The 15,521-nt window shown below is 39.8% G+C and overlaps 1 protein-coding gene across 2 annotated transcripts in view; it reads left to right on the forward strand.

Annotated features, from left to right (window-relative positions):
- Positions 1-15,521, forward strand: part of plekhg5b (pleckstrin homology domain containing, family G (with RhoGef domain) member 5b) — an 85,217-nt gene that overhangs the window by 6,677 nt on the left and 63,019 nt on the right. For both annotated transcript variants that reach the window (XM_066670248.1, XM_066670250.1), the window contains exon 3: positions 13,668-13,744. In XM_066670248.1, the coding sequence (XP_066526345.1) occupies positions 13,668-13,744 (77 nt within the window). The remainder of the gene's footprint in view (positions 1-13,667; positions 13,745-15,521) is intronic.

Genomic DNA, 15,521 nt, shown 5'->3' on the forward strand with positions numbered 1-15,521 from the left:
TCCAGGGTGTGTTCCCACTTTACAACCAGTGATTTCGGGTACGCTCCGTGACCCACCATGACCCTGAACTGGAAAAGCGGTTATGGACAATGAATGAATAAACATTGCCATTCTGTCAGAGATGTAGATAAATCTATTTTGGCTCTATCCCTTTGGAGAACACCTTTTCACAGGACAAAGCATTAAACCCTAGATGTGGTGTTCTCAGGCTCCTCCAGAGCATCCCTATTTACTGAGCAATGATTTCTCTAGTGATAATACAAGCTACACCTGCAGTTAAAGACATTTTAGACATAGTATGTACAGATATATTTAGGCTGCCTTAAGCCCTGTTCGGACGGGATTACTTTTAATTGGGGAGCTTGGATGTTGTAGTTTTGTATTGTAATTTTAATCCACAGTGTGGATCAGACACAGCAGTACTACTGGAGTTTTTAGACTGTCTGAGAACAGTCCTCCCACCAAAATGTCCATCCCTCTATGACCATATTTTCTAGGCCTTTATAACACATTTTGGGCTAGGATATGGCAAAGGTCTTTACTAATCCTTCACACAATTAATATACCTGACGTTATAAACCATTTAATGTTAACTCAATCAGATACACATTCATAAAACGACTGCTATTGTGTGCAAAAACTAATTGTCTATTAAAACTACTGAGATATTCTGGTATTAAATACTTCGCCACCATGTCCACAGGTAAAACAAATCCTGTCCCATTCTACTATAGAAAGCACTGCTGTTCTACAATATCAACATTAGTTTCACAAAATTTACTCCACTAATCAGCTTTGGGACTTTGGAAAAGGAAAATTGATCTCAGACCTGTTGTCCTTCCAGGCACCCGATAATCTGGGGTTCTGCTGAAGGCCTCTGTAAACAGAGATGGGAATGTGTGAGAGATTTCATAACATGGACTACAGTGCTGGAGAAATAGCTCTCAAATCATAATTATTTCCAGTCTGAGACATGTAAACATACTACCATCCAAAATGAAGCACTTTTTTTTTTCTTAAATTATATTGAAAGGTACACTAGTGTGGCTCTGAGTGACTCTTCACTTGCACATTGCTAAGGGAAAATACAGAACTTTTGCTTCCCCTCAGAAGAGAATGGAAATCGACCTGTGTTGGGCCTATGTATGGAGCTGTATGACCAGGATCTTCATTTAAAGAAAGCTGTACGCTCAAAGCTGCTCCAGATTACTACCACATGTCTGTCAAAGCCGAGCTGCAAGCAGCAAAGCAACTCCTGTTATACCCTCTAATTTCTTATCCCAAAATTGGACATCTGAGTTGCCGTGCGACACTCTCCCTCCCTATTTAGACCAGCACAGTGTGTTCTCACAGTGATTCTTCCCCCACTCTAGCAGCGGGATGACAATGAATCAGCCTCTACTTTGGAGAAAAAGTTACTGCAGAGGCGTCTTCTGCTACAATACAACTTTGCTCCCTTCTTTTTCTACAGCATTTGGAAATTCAGTACCCAGCCTTGTGTTAGTATCTTAACCCAAACAAAGCTATCTCAGAGAGAAGTGGATATGATGTCATTCTAATTCTACTCCCTTCATCCAAAAGTGTTTTTCTTGCAGGGCAGCTAGTTCATCTTATCAGTGCACTGTGCTGGTCCTTTGCCGGCATTGTCCCTCCGCAAAAATAGCTGAACACATTAGCACGGTCACAGTGAATTTATAAGGCATAAATCCATCACCAAGCAGAGGGTGCCAGAGTCTTATGAATGCAGGAAAAATGTCAGGCTTTTATAGTTTGTGCAAATCATGGAGAAAGTTCAATGTCTGTGTAGGAGGGGGTACAAGAGTTCTTTGTGTCACCTATATTGAAAGCCATTGACTCAGGCTGTTGCTCCCAGCATGCATTTTATGTTGTGTGAATGCAACATTTGTCTGCGTGCGTAGGTCGTATGCCTTCTATTGGCCAGCTCCTTCTGCCGTGGGACACTACACTGGCTATGACACCAGTCATACTTGACTGCAGCAAACTTCGAGCTTCAGCACCCCTGCTATACTGCCATGGGCCCCCAAAGAAGAGGCTAGTATATTGATGGGCGAGAAGATGGCTTGGAACTGATTGCTCATTTCAGTTTTCCTGTGGCGACTTTGTCTGTGTTTGCTCTGTTTAGGGATTTGTACTTTTGGTTTTAGATGGAATTCGAAGCCGATGCTGGAACCAGTCGTGCATTCAGTGTTTAAAAAGTTATTGTTAAATATGCAGTTTAGCTTCTACGAAATCAGTGCCAGGCTTTTTTTGGATGCAGAACATGCTTCAGGTTTTGGCTTGGGGAGACCTTGCATGCCGTGGATCTTGTTCAAAGCATAAGTTTAATTGACAAAGATGAGGTAACTGTGCAGGTGCCTGATTTATAGGGAATGGTTTTCCTTTGACTCTTTTAGTGGCTTGAAGAGACTATTCATTTGGAACAAAGATGGCCTTTGTATTGTTTGATCCTAAAGGTTCAGCGTGTAGTGGTTTAAGGGAATACGTGTCCACTGAATCAAGACTTTAATAGTTAAACACTCGATGAAATCATCAACTGCGGCTTTAGAAACTGCAGCAATTGTTTTGTAGCTCAGCAGAGCATCATCGTCTGCTATGTTCCTTTACTGGAAGAAGCGGGGGGCCTATGAGCTGGAGACCCTCCCCTCCTCTGTAATGGAGCTGGGGGCAGAGCGCTACTCCTGGTCCTCCTCTTTGGATGTCATCCATGATCTTAATGGTAAGGCTGGATTCAATTTCTCTTGAAGGACTCGGATGTGGTAAGGGCGCTGTCTCGTGGGAGTTGTTTGCCTGGATTTGAATTTGTGTTATTTAGGAATATCTCCTGCTATGGTAGTATGGAAACACTGAACATCTTTTTTCAGTTGTGTTCACATTATTTGAAACAAGACTTTGCCGTTCAAGCGTATTCTCCCTTAGCACAGGAAATATTCCATAAACTGTTTAGAAAAAGCACACTCTGCATTTGGAATGGCGGTATGAAACATTAACTATGTAAATTATGGATTTTTCCTTTCACTGTCAGTATAGTTGAGACAGTTGGAAACAACTGCACCAGCTCCAGCCAGACTGGGTTTCTAATTACAGGCATACTCAATATTTATAGCCTAATTTATGAAAGAAATTGATTCCAGGAAATAAATTCAGTGCACTTGGCCTGCACTTTTATATCCCACTTTTCACATCATGTTCATTATCTTATTTCCTGGGCATGTAAATAGCACAAATACATTGATTAAAAACATGTATATTTTGATATTTGAAAATATTCTTGTATCTTTCAGTTGCATATTTTATGTTTTCAGATTCAGATATTATTTTTTTGTTTGCTTTCAGATCATTTATTTTCTTTCATTTTCGGTTCCTTGCATTTCAGTTACAGGCTTTTGGCCCTGGTCTGGCATGGGAAGGGGGACATCATCTGAGAGGGGCGTGGCATAATGGCAGCATAACAGCAAAGGCAGAGGAACTCCCTCAGTGTTGACCATGAGGAATATCACTGAACAAGCTATGCACAATAATTAATATAAAATATTAATTTTAGTGACAGATTCCTGAACACTGAGCTCTTTTAGACAACATTCGGCACCAATTGCTGTATAAGAATGATAAACTCTGCCTGAATGTAGTTCTCCAGCCACACTTAAGTTTCCCACAAGCACTTTGCTGGCAATGGCATTCGCTTCATCAGGACAAGCTGCTGGCTCTAGCGCTCAGATAAGAAATGTTAACAATGATGAAGTCAACTTATTTTTCCCAGCTCCTTAATCAGATTTCCCGTTCCACATTAAATGGTACTGCAGCTGCTTTCTGTGTTTTAACACTACAAAAGGCGCATGTAAATAAAATGTAAATGAAAAACACACAGAAACAGAACCAGTTTAATATACAGCACAGGACATTAGACTAAGAAGCTGGGGAATAAGGAGCTATTTATTCAGACTTGTTACCTGCACGCTGAAGCATGTCCTGATGAAGCAGATGCCATCACCTGCAAAGAACTGGGAAGCTAAAGCATGGCCACGGTACTACATAAGAGTTTATCACTCTTGCCGAATGTTGTCTAAAAAACTCACTATACAGAACTGTGTCACTAAAGTCAATGTTTTACCCTGAATATTGTGTATAGCATGAGTGTTCAGTGATATTTCTCATAGTTGACTGAGGAACTACACTGAGCAAGGTCATCCGCCTTCTTTGTTATGCTGTCATACAAAATGACACGCCCCTCTGAACTGATGTCCTGCCTCCCATGCCAGATCAGGGCCAAAAGTCTGAACCTAAAATACAAAGATCCAAAAATGAATAAAAGAATCTGAAATTGAAAATAATCTGTAACTGGGAAAAAGACTTAAACGAAATAATATCTGAACCTGAAAACATTAAATCTGCAGCTGATATAAATATAAGATTTCAAATATCAAAATACACATGAAAGTGAAAATAAATGATTTATGCAAAATAATTCCAGCTTCATTTCAAAATCCTATTTAAACTAAAAATATACATCTTTCTATGCTTATTTTAATTTTGAATCCATTGTTTTTATTTTATAAAGTTTAGTCTAAAGATTTGAACTTTAAGTTTCAGGTATATTTTTTTCAAAATGAACAAAGCTTATGTCCCTAAATTAACTTCATAGATAGCTGTCTTAAATAATTGCCACTTTTATGAATGATTTGGCTTCCAGTTTCATAGCACTGTGCCAAAGGATATCACACTACATATATTTCTCTTCTGGGACTTGTGCTGTGCTGCCATAGTGGCGTACAGACTAAATAAAATTGCACATCAACTTTATAATATTTGGACTGTCAAAAAAAAAAAATTCCTGTCTTTTTTACAGTGGAAACTATCATCCTTTCTGTCAGTAAGATGAGGCATCAAGCTTTAATTGATATCTAACCTCAAATGAAAATTTCATTAGGGATTGCAGCTGGGAAATGAATCAGTTGTCTATGCCTTGTAGTTTTCAGGCCATTTGATTCTCACTATGGAGAACAGAGGACTGGAAACATCTGCACTACAGTCATTTGAGATTGCCGTACTGTAAGTCATCTGGCTCGCTTGTTGTGCTCAAAATTCCTCCTTGTACCTTTGGGACGCTTCAGCCCGAGAGGAATGCTGCAACACATCTTTGATGTCAGGTTGTTCACTTTGTCTGTGATTAAGGCTAAGCTGCTACTGAAAAGAGCTCTCAGCCCATGCTCACTTAGCGAGACCCATGCTTGCTCCTGCTGCGCCCTAGCACAAAGCACACAATGCTCAGTTTTTCAAGGGCTCCCTCGAATTCCCAGACTGAAATGAGTGTCGGTTGTACTAATGGGGGAACATGATTTGCTCTGCTCTTACTGCTTGTAACAGCAAGGAGAAATATGTCACAGCCTGAGGTCATGTTATGCAATCGTCTTAGGAGGCCTATGTCTTTAAGATTAGCCACCACTGGGATCTTTAAACATTCCTGTTACGTAATGGCAATGGCAGTTCCATTTCCCAAAAAAGTATGTGAGATATACAGTACTGTGCAACAAAATCACCTCAGATTTTGTAAAATACAATTAAAAACTAGACTCTTTGATTTGTTAATGCTCTTGAACTTTAATTCAACAGACAAAAATAGGAAGAAAATTTTCCAGTGTTTTCACTAAGCAAGTTGACTGTATTTTGTATTAAAAAAGAAAATCAGGATTTGATGTCTGCAACACACTTCAAAGTATATGGGCCAGAGGCATGTTTACCACTGTCCTACATCACCTCTCCTTTTATTTCAAATGTTTATGAACTGAGGATACAAATTGTTGCAGTTTGATACAAGTCTTCAGATGTTTAACAGTTCAGTAGATACGCTGTCTGATCCATCTTTGTGATGCACCATAGGAGATAGATCTGACCTGTGGGCAGACCAGTCAAGCACATGCAGTTTGTGTCTGTGTCTACTCATCTACTTGTCTACTTTTTCTCAAAAAGAATTTGAAATGTTGACTCTTTACCTTGTCAATCAGATCATCGGAAATTATTTCTGGTTGAATTTCTTGCAGCAGCAGGTTTTTTTAAGTTTCCTGAGGTACTTCTTAGCTCATGTGGTTATATCTGTAACTGTTACACATGCAGTGCCATCTGAGGGCTCAAAGGTCAGGCTCTACCAACATTAGTTTCTCCAGATACACAGTTCTTTTCACTTTGTTAGGTTGAATGGAATTTTGCCAATGTTCTGTAACGTGTGAGAGTATATCTACAGTTTGTATAGACTAATTTCAGTCAGTTCCTTAAAGTCTCACTGTACTTGTGATTCCAGTTCCAGCTGTGGATGGAATTGTTTCTGTTATCCTTGTTTAAAGATTTCAGTTTCTCAGTTCTATAGGCATATCTGTGTTTAAAGGGAATGTGATAATGTGAAGACTTCTGCTGTTCTAACAGTAGCTGGGATGTGTTCAAATGGAACAGAAACAATGTGCCAGACTGCCTTGTTAGCTGAAAGTGCATACTCGTTTTCCTGTATTTAAACGAGATGTGTAAGTTGTTTCATTGTAAAGATTCTGTATCCCAGCAATATATGTGTGATTAATAATCTTTTAAAAATGTGAGGTGCATGGAATGTTCCTTTTGAAAATGATGATTTATATATATGGCTACAACTGCTAATCCACAGAATTTTTTAAGGTCATTTTATAAAAACATTTGGCAATACAATTCATTATCAATAAGCTGGTATATTGTTTATACTGTAGTATGATGGATAGATATCCAGTCCATTTGTAACTCCAGACATATGCAGCTGTTTTTACGCAGTAGACCGAAGACTCCCAGGTATAAATAGACAGAGGTTGCAAAATAGGTATCCCCTGGTTCTAAATATTCAAGTTTACTCACTTGAATATACATAATTTTCCAAACCACAAAGGAGCAGTGGTAACACTCACCTATCTCTCTGCTTTCCAATGCTTCTCTCTCAACTTTCAAACAAGCTGCGGCTTTAAAATCTAAGGACGAACACTAGACACTAAAAATGGCCATCTCCAAAAAAAAATTTGTTTGTTTTAAACATGAAATACAATCACACCTTCTCTTAAAGATTGCTGTATTTATTTACACTGTGTGCTTGTCTCGCTTGTCTCCAAAATAAATGCTATGGGGATCCATTCGAAAAGACACGATTCTTGGGATGTGTCCTACTAGGTCCAACTTATGTATTCATGGCACCTCAACACACTCTTAGTGCCTCTGCTCTACAGCAGGCAATACAGCTTCAAAAAAGAGAGCCAGCCTTAGCATAGAACATGTGACATGTTAGCATTTTTGCTCTGTAATGAAAAATCCTGTCGAAAGAGGAAGGGTGAGGGTAGGTTTTAAAAAAGGGTAGTACTCCTTACATTTCACTGAATGCTGTTTGTTTGTTTGTTTAAATACTTTTATTTTCAGATAAACCAAATAAACAATCAACACATTAATTGAGTGTAATAATAACCCTTTTTTTGGGTCCATTCGTCACAAAGGATTCAGATTTGGTAGCATTTGCAGAAACAGCCAAAGCATGCTATACATAGCATGCAGTTGTTGTTTTCTTCCAAGTATAGATTTTTGGTGCTATTGTAATGTATTGATGAACAGTTTAAAGGCCACTGTGACCTTAGCGCTAATGCAAGTTGTAATTTAGTCAATGGCTCACTAGCCAATTAGATGTAGTGGGGAGGTGAATGTAGACAGATACACATAAAAGAAACACATTTCTGGCAAACAACACCTGTTTGTTGCCTGTATTTTAAGAGACCTTTTCCTGACATAAACTTCCATCAGAATCAGAGTAAAGCTGAAGGCTTGGTGGAGGAATCATGCCTCTCTATCGATGAACATTTCCTCAGCTGTAGTTATTGTACACTGCCAGATAAACTGTCATAGTGGTGGTATATTTTACTTACCCACAAGAGTACATATTCTGTACCTTTAATTAGTCTACATAATTATACCTTATTATGTTATAAATAAGATTTTAAATTTGTTTAGATGTCATACACCTCATTTCATCTTCAGGAATTGTTATTTAGTTTTACACAGATCAATAATGAAAGATACATTAGTGAAACATATTCTCTAGTGTCTGTATAAAAGCTTGCTGTTCCACTGCCTTCACTCTTCCAAAGACACTGTGATCAGGTCAGGACAGGGGAATACTGCTGCTGTAGTGTTTGATCCTTGTGGTATTTTGACCAAAGCATATAACAGATGTTTTGTTAAGGCCTCCGATCTGTGTTTAGCAGAAAAGCGGAATAATTGTGTCCAGTTTAATAATATTAAAAATGTAAGTTCTGATGAAAGTAGCTTCATCCAGGCTGCATCCACAGGACATTAGGAGTTCCTGTAACTTGCCCTTCATAGACATGAAATCTCAGGGAGATTTTGGACCAATAAAAATGGCTTATTTTGAAGCTCATCAGTGTTCAGTATCAACTGAAGCTCTCAGGGTCAATACTTATGAGTTTTGTGTACGAAAACGTGGTTTCCATTCTGTTCCTACCACTGCTGCAAGACACAGTAGGCAGAATCCTTTACCATGCTCTCAGCTTGAAATCCGCCACAGGGCACATGAGGAGCTGTTTGGTAAGGTTCTAACTGGACTCTCATTCTGAAAGCTGTAGTGTCTTGGACCTGAGGTTTTGTATAGTGTCCATTTCCAATTTTTGTGGCTTGGCTTTTTCATTCCTTTATTTTATTTATTTATTTTTTTTAAATTGATTTTTTCTTTTTTTGAAAAAGCTCAGAACATTGGTCCCCTGCTCTGACTCTTTAGTTTGCCAACTCATTGCTGTCACGTGTATGCGTGCAGCTGTACGTGTGCTAGTAGCACTGTTTTATTTGTTTGTTTTGGGCTTAATCAGCAGTGCTGAGGTAAGGAATTCTTGTCAGAGAGAGGGAGTGAGAGAGAGAGAGAGAGAGAGAGATGGCAGAGGACCGGAGAGATGGAAATCGCTGAGTCAGCCTTTCACACCTTGTCATTACAATCCTCTGTTCTGTGCTAAAGCAGAAATTACTGGTTATCTTCAGGCCCTCATGCACAGACCTGCTTCCTCTGCACTGGTGCAGTTAGGCTTAAACTGACACATCTCTAGTTTGCACAGGTTCATGGCCAGAATTTGGCCCTAATTATGTTAATTTGTCTTTAACTCAAATGTAGCTAATCAGCCAAGGCATGTTTAGTGTCCTTCAATGCTCTGGACCCCCACTGGAACACCAAAGAGTAGCACTGCAGTGACAATGACGTGGTGGTGATGTGTTAAATTGCGGTGCACTGGTACATGTGGAGCAGACACAACAGGGCTGCTGGAGGTTTTAAACCCCTCAGTCCACCAACCAAAAGTATCAATCCTGTGTCCACTGATGAAGGCCTAGAGGATGGCTGACACAAAACTGTGCAGCAACAGATGGTCTGCTGTTTCTCACTTTACATCTACAAGGTGGACCAGTGAGGTTGATGTGGGGATAGTGAGTGGGCAGCGTTTAAAAACTCCAGCAGCACTGCTTATTTGCTGTGGTCCTGACCATTTGAAGAACAGGATGAATGAGGGCTAACAAGATATGAAGAGCAACAGCAGGCACTAGTCTATAACTGCAGGATATACAAAGTGCTGCTGTATGAAAAGTGAAGCTGATAAAATGGAAAATGAGTGCAGAGCATTGGTGTGTATTGTATATAAAATATTCAGGGTATCTCGTCAATGTCAGCCTGCTTGGATGTTTTACAGCTGCAGCATGCCAACTGATTGGGCATCCCTACAGATTTCATGAGCCAGTGGGAATAATGGATTGGCAGAATCTGCCAGGGAAAATCTGACCACACACACCACCCCATGTCTTTCCAAACCACTCTTCTATAAGATGGAAGCTTATAAATCTGCACAAGTCCAGATGGAAAAGAGGTTCGGTATTTTCCCTGGTGTTGTTTGGCCTCAACAAGGGAGAGAGTAAAAGGCAGAGGGAATGGAGTTCAGATGCTAGATACACATTGTAGAGTGAAGAATGGCTTAAAATGATTGTTAGCTAAGTATAAAAAAGAAGCATAGCGAAGCAATGCTTAATAAAACCTACTTTTTAGACCTAATGTTAACGTTATCTTGTTTGTGTTGGTGTTGTCTGTCAAATGCAGCAAGTGAAAGTTCTCATCCTTTCTTTTAGGCTTTGTTTCCTTTTACGCTTCCTGTCTTTTTCATGTTTATTTTTTCTCTTTAATCTTCCTCTGTCTGGTCCATTCTTAGCCCACTGCACCCCGACACTCCACCCCTTTGCCCTCCTCACAATCAGCCTATTCACCCTGGCCATAGGGCCTTCATGTACCCTCTACTGACCTCTTTCTTGTTTTTGTCATTTGTGGCTCTCCTTATTTCACATTTTGTGATATGCTAATATTCAGAATTCTTATTTTTTTAATTGTTAAAAATGTAATAACCTTAACTTTCGACCAATCTCTAAGCTACCTTTCTTGCCAAACCTCTTGCAGAATGTTGTCTTTCATCAGCTTTCTTCTTTTTTAAACAAACATAATATCCTAGACACATTTCAGTCAGGTTTTAGAGCACATCACAGTACCAAGTCTGCTCTTCTTAAAGTATTAAATGACATACTTTTAACCGTTGATTCAGGAAAGTGTGTTGTTTTAATTCTTCTGGACCTAAGTGCAGCTTTTGACACAGTTGACCACACCATCCTGTTGGATCACCTGTTGTGTAATGTTGGCATCCAGGATATTGTATTGAAGTGGTTTGCCTCCTACATTGAAAATCTAATTTTTTTCTGTTAAGATGGGACAGTCTTCCTCTTCCTCTCCTGCATCTATTACTTGTGGTATACCTCAGGGCTCTATCTTGGGACATATTTATAAAATATTATATTTCATATCATTGTTACACAGATGACACACAGCTTTATCTTCTGCTGAAATCAGTAGAAAATTGTTCTCTAAAACTGATGTTGGATTGCTTGCGGGACGTAGAGTGCTGGATGTCTTACAGCTTTCTCAAACTGAACCAAGACAAGACAGATGTGCTAATTTTTGAAAATCCCGACTTGAGGGGAACCATGGCCAATGAACTGAATCTGTCATCTAATTTACACAGCCAGGTAAAATTTAATTTTTGAAACTGATCTTACATTTGAAAAGCAAATAAGCACTGCTGTGAAAGGTAGTTTCTTTCAACTCTGACATATAGCTAAACTGAAGAGCATACTGTCTTTTAAAGACCTGGAAACAGTTATTCATGTTTTTATCTCCTCTCATATCAAATATTGTAATTCTCTGGGGATCTCTCGTTCGAGCCTGTTGCAATTGCAGCTGGCCCAAAATGCAGCTGCAAGGCTTTTTAAGTACTAAGAAAAGGGAGAAAATTACCTGTGTGTTGGTGTTGTTGCATTGACTACCAGTGAAATACAGAGTTGAATTTAGTGTTACTGTTCGTCTTTAAAGTTCTCCATGGCCTGGTTCAGAAATATATTTCAGATCTTCTTTGTAGGGCACCCCACGTGCCCTACGTTCCTCTAACCAATTCCCACTTTTCATAAAGCAATCCCCTGCAATAGTGATTTTTAAGTCCAATTTAGTTTCTCTGGCGTTTGAGTCCTTTTAAATTATTTCAGCCATTTGTTCTGCCTTGATTTATGTTGTCTTGCCATCAGTATCTCTTCCACAAGATTTTTTAAAATTGTTTTGTTTCTTTTACATATATGTTTTATAATTTTATCTGGTTTTGTTTGTTAGTTGATTTCATTGTGCAGCACTTTGGCTGACATTCACTGTCTTTTAAATGTGCTATATAAATAAACATGACTTGACTTGACTTGAATGTGTACAGTGTGGTATAAATATTTTCCCAGAAAATCGGCATCATCACCAGCTCTGTTATTTTGGATATATGTAAACTTTCTTTTACAGCAACACAGACCACGCATGAATTTCACAGCATGTGCAGTGAAAACCAACCGATCACAGATGTTGTATTGATTGAGAGAGGACAAGAGTGAATAAAATGCTTTCAGCAAAGCGAGTTTGGATAAATAACGATAGAAATGAGTGCACCAAAAGACAGTGGTGCAGATTTGGTTCCCCCCCCCCCAAAAAAAATTGAATAAATCAACCTCTGTTGTTTGGAAATATTTTGGGTTTAGGGAGGAGAATGTAGAAGAGATCCAGGTGTTGTGAGGAGCTTGCCTTGTCAAAGTTGGGACACAGAAAGGCAGTACATTGGACCTTCTTCATGACCTCAGGCAACACCACATAAAAAACTAAAAAGAAGGGTGCTTTGCAGCAAAGTAAGAAAGTCTCAGTAAGTGTGGTGCTTGTATAAAGTTATATATAATCACAGTAAATACAAAAATATAGTAATATAAAGCAAATAAGAAATATAAGATTGTTTTTTATGGGGTGCAGCAGGTAGTGTCGCAGTCACACAGCTCCAGGGACCTGTAGGTTGTGGGTTCAAGTCCCGCTCCGGGTGACTGTCTATGAGGAGTTTGGTGTGTTCTCCCTGTGTTCGTGTGGGTTTCCTCCGGGTGCTCTGGTTTTCTCACATGGTCCAAAAACATGCGCTGGTAGGTGAATTGGCAACTCAAAAGTGTCCTTATGTGCGAGTGGATGTGTGTCGCCCTACGGGGCATGTTCCTGCCTTGCGCCCAGTGATTCCGAGTGGGTTCCGGGCCCACCATGACCCTGAACTGGATAAGTGGTTACAGAGAATGACTGAATGAATGAAATATATATATATATTTTTTTTTTTTCCTATAAAGTTGTAGGTGTGAGTGAGTTTGAAGAACAATGTTTTGTTCAGATCCTTGATTGCATGAATTTGTTAAATCAACAGCACACATTATTTAAAATCATTATTTATTAACTGGTAAAACTATGTATTGGATGATATCCTCAAATAATTTGGACTACCACGAGGAGAGATTTGGAAAAAGTTAAACCAACTCATTCACACACAGAATATCACATTTACTGGAATAATGATGGTTTTATTCTAATGTTGGGCGTTCTTTGTTGTGTGTTTGTTTTTTTTTTTAGGAAATTAACACTTACTGCCCAGATAAATACCTTTTCATAATCTCTGGTGCCTAAAATGTTGCACAGTACTGTACATCTCAAACATCCTGTGCCAAGCCCAAACAAGTGTTAATTCCAGATGATTCCAGAGAAATTTCAGATGCAGTGCCCTTCCGTGTCCTAAAGGCATAGTAATTGTATAGTGTTTCCAGAAAATAGTTTGTACATTTGACAAATGATACAAAATACCTTCACAAATCCCTATTTTAGTCAGGCCGCTATAGCAGTACTTTATTATAAGAGCAGGACATGCACAGTCCTTTTGTTATAAAATAATGATGCTATATTTAACCATCACTTCAAAAATCGTGTGAAACCATAGCTAGTATTCATAGTTTTATTGAGGTATTGAATGTAAATACAGAGTTTTTTTTTTTTTTTGTCTTTTTTGTCTTATTATACAGCCCTACTGTGAACATACATAGACCAGAATGTGTTTTATGACTTCATCTGCAACACAATAGCTAGCTTCCACACTGTTGAAAGTAGGCATTTTAGGTGTGTCTGTCTGTCTGTCTGTGCGTACATGTCTGAGTAAACGCTGGTACTTGCTGTTCTGTTCTAGATGAGAAGCCTGCGCAGGAGGAGGAGGAGTGTGTGTGTCAGCATCCAGACTGCACAGAGCGCCGGCGCGCCTCAAAGGTAAGAGCTGGACATCACACCCACTCAGCACTGAGCAAGATACTGAATGAGTTACTGTGTTCTCTCTCTCTCTCTCTCTCTCTCTCTCTCTCTCTCTCTCTCTCTCTCTCAAATGCAAAGTTTTTCTTCAAATCTCTCTCATTCTGTCTTTGTGTCTGAAGGTTCAGTCTCAGTGTATTTCTCCCTTCCTTCACCCTCTTTCTCTGCCTGTGTCTGTCTCTTTTAATAGACCTGTCTCCCCTACTCTGTGATCTGGACGTACTGTCGTCCCCCCCCCACACACACCCCTGGTCTCTCTCTCTCTCTCTCTCTCTCTCTCTCTCCCCCCCTCTATAGTCTCTCTTTATCTTTCTCTCTCCCACACTCTTGGTCTAAAGTCTCTCTCGCTCTCTCTCTCTCTCTCTCTCTCTCTCTCTCTCTCTCTCTTCCTCCCCTCTATAGTCTCTCTTTCTCTTTCTCTCACCCACACTCTTGGTCTATAGTCTCTCTCTCTCTCTTTCTCTTTCTCTCACCCACACTCTTTGTCTATAGTCTCTCTCTCTCTCTTCCTCTCTTCCCCCCCTCTATAGTCTCTCTCTCTCTCTCTCTCTCACCCACACTCTTGGTCTTTAGTCTCTCTCTCTCTCTCTCTCTCTCTCTCTCTCTCTCTCTCTCTCTCTCTCTCTCCCACACTCCTGGTCTATACTCTCTCTCTCTCTCTCTCTCCCACACTCCTGGTCTATACTCTCTCTCTCTCTCTCTCTCACACACACACACACACTCCTAGTCTATAGTCTCTCTCACTCTTTCTCTCTCTCTCTCTCCACACACACCCCTGTTCTATATCTTTCTCGCTCTCTCTAACTTTCCCTCCCTCTCTCTCCCTCACACCCCCTGTCTATAGTGTCTCTCTATTAGTCTGTCTCTTTTTTTTTCTCCCAGCCTGACTCTCTGTCTCTCTCTGTCTCTCTCTCTGTGTCTCTGTATGTGGTGGGTTGTGTTGTTATATGGTCTTGGAAGGGCAGCGTTGTGAGTCTGACTGTGACGTGCTTTAGTCTGTCTGCTCAGTGAGGTGTGAAATGACTGAGCCCTTATAATCCCTGTGTCCTCTGCTACAGGACGCTTGCTGAGTGGGAAGGAAAAATGCTCCCTCCTCAGCGTCTCCTGCATAAGCCCCTGCTTCCCAATTTTGGGAGGGTCTTTTCGCCAAGGCGGGTGTTTCCACAAACCTCATTTAGCAGGATCACTTCAACTTAAAATCAAGTGTGCACAGAAGGAGGAGAACCTAGGGCTGTTCTCACGGACTAAATCTACCTCTCTTGCTCTGAGAAAACTAAGAGAATACAATTAAAGGGAAGGAAAACTAAAGCACTGGAAAAAAATAAAGCTCTTAAGAGGAGACTATAAGTAGGATATTGTTCCGAGGAGGGTAATGTAATATGTCTAAGCCTGTTTCAGCCTTGCACCTAAGTGTTTGGAATGGTTTGTAGGTTCAGTGTCAATGTAATGGATTATTTCTCCTTTTAATCACCATTTAATTAACTATTCATGTGTCTTAAATCATTCTCATACTCAGTCAGGTTAGTAATGCCATGTCTGCCCTGTGTAAATGCTGAAGTATTTAAGAAGTTGGAAACAAGTGCTTCATTACTTTTGCTCTGTATGTTAGGCCTTTATGCCTATTACTTAATGGAAGCTTATGTGGACTAGTGAGCATCGCAAGTATTAGGTTTTTTGAAAGCAACTAAGTGCAATTCAAGAATTAATGTGGCCAAATTAGCGTATCCATTATGTTTCT

Source organism: Hoplias malabaricus, chromosome 5, assembly GCF_029633855.1.
Source record: "Hoplias malabaricus isolate fHopMal1 chromosome 5, fHopMal1.hap1, whole genome shotgun sequence".
NCBI lineage: Eukaryota > Metazoa > Chordata > Actinopteri > Characiformes > Erythrinidae > Hoplias > Hoplias malabaricus.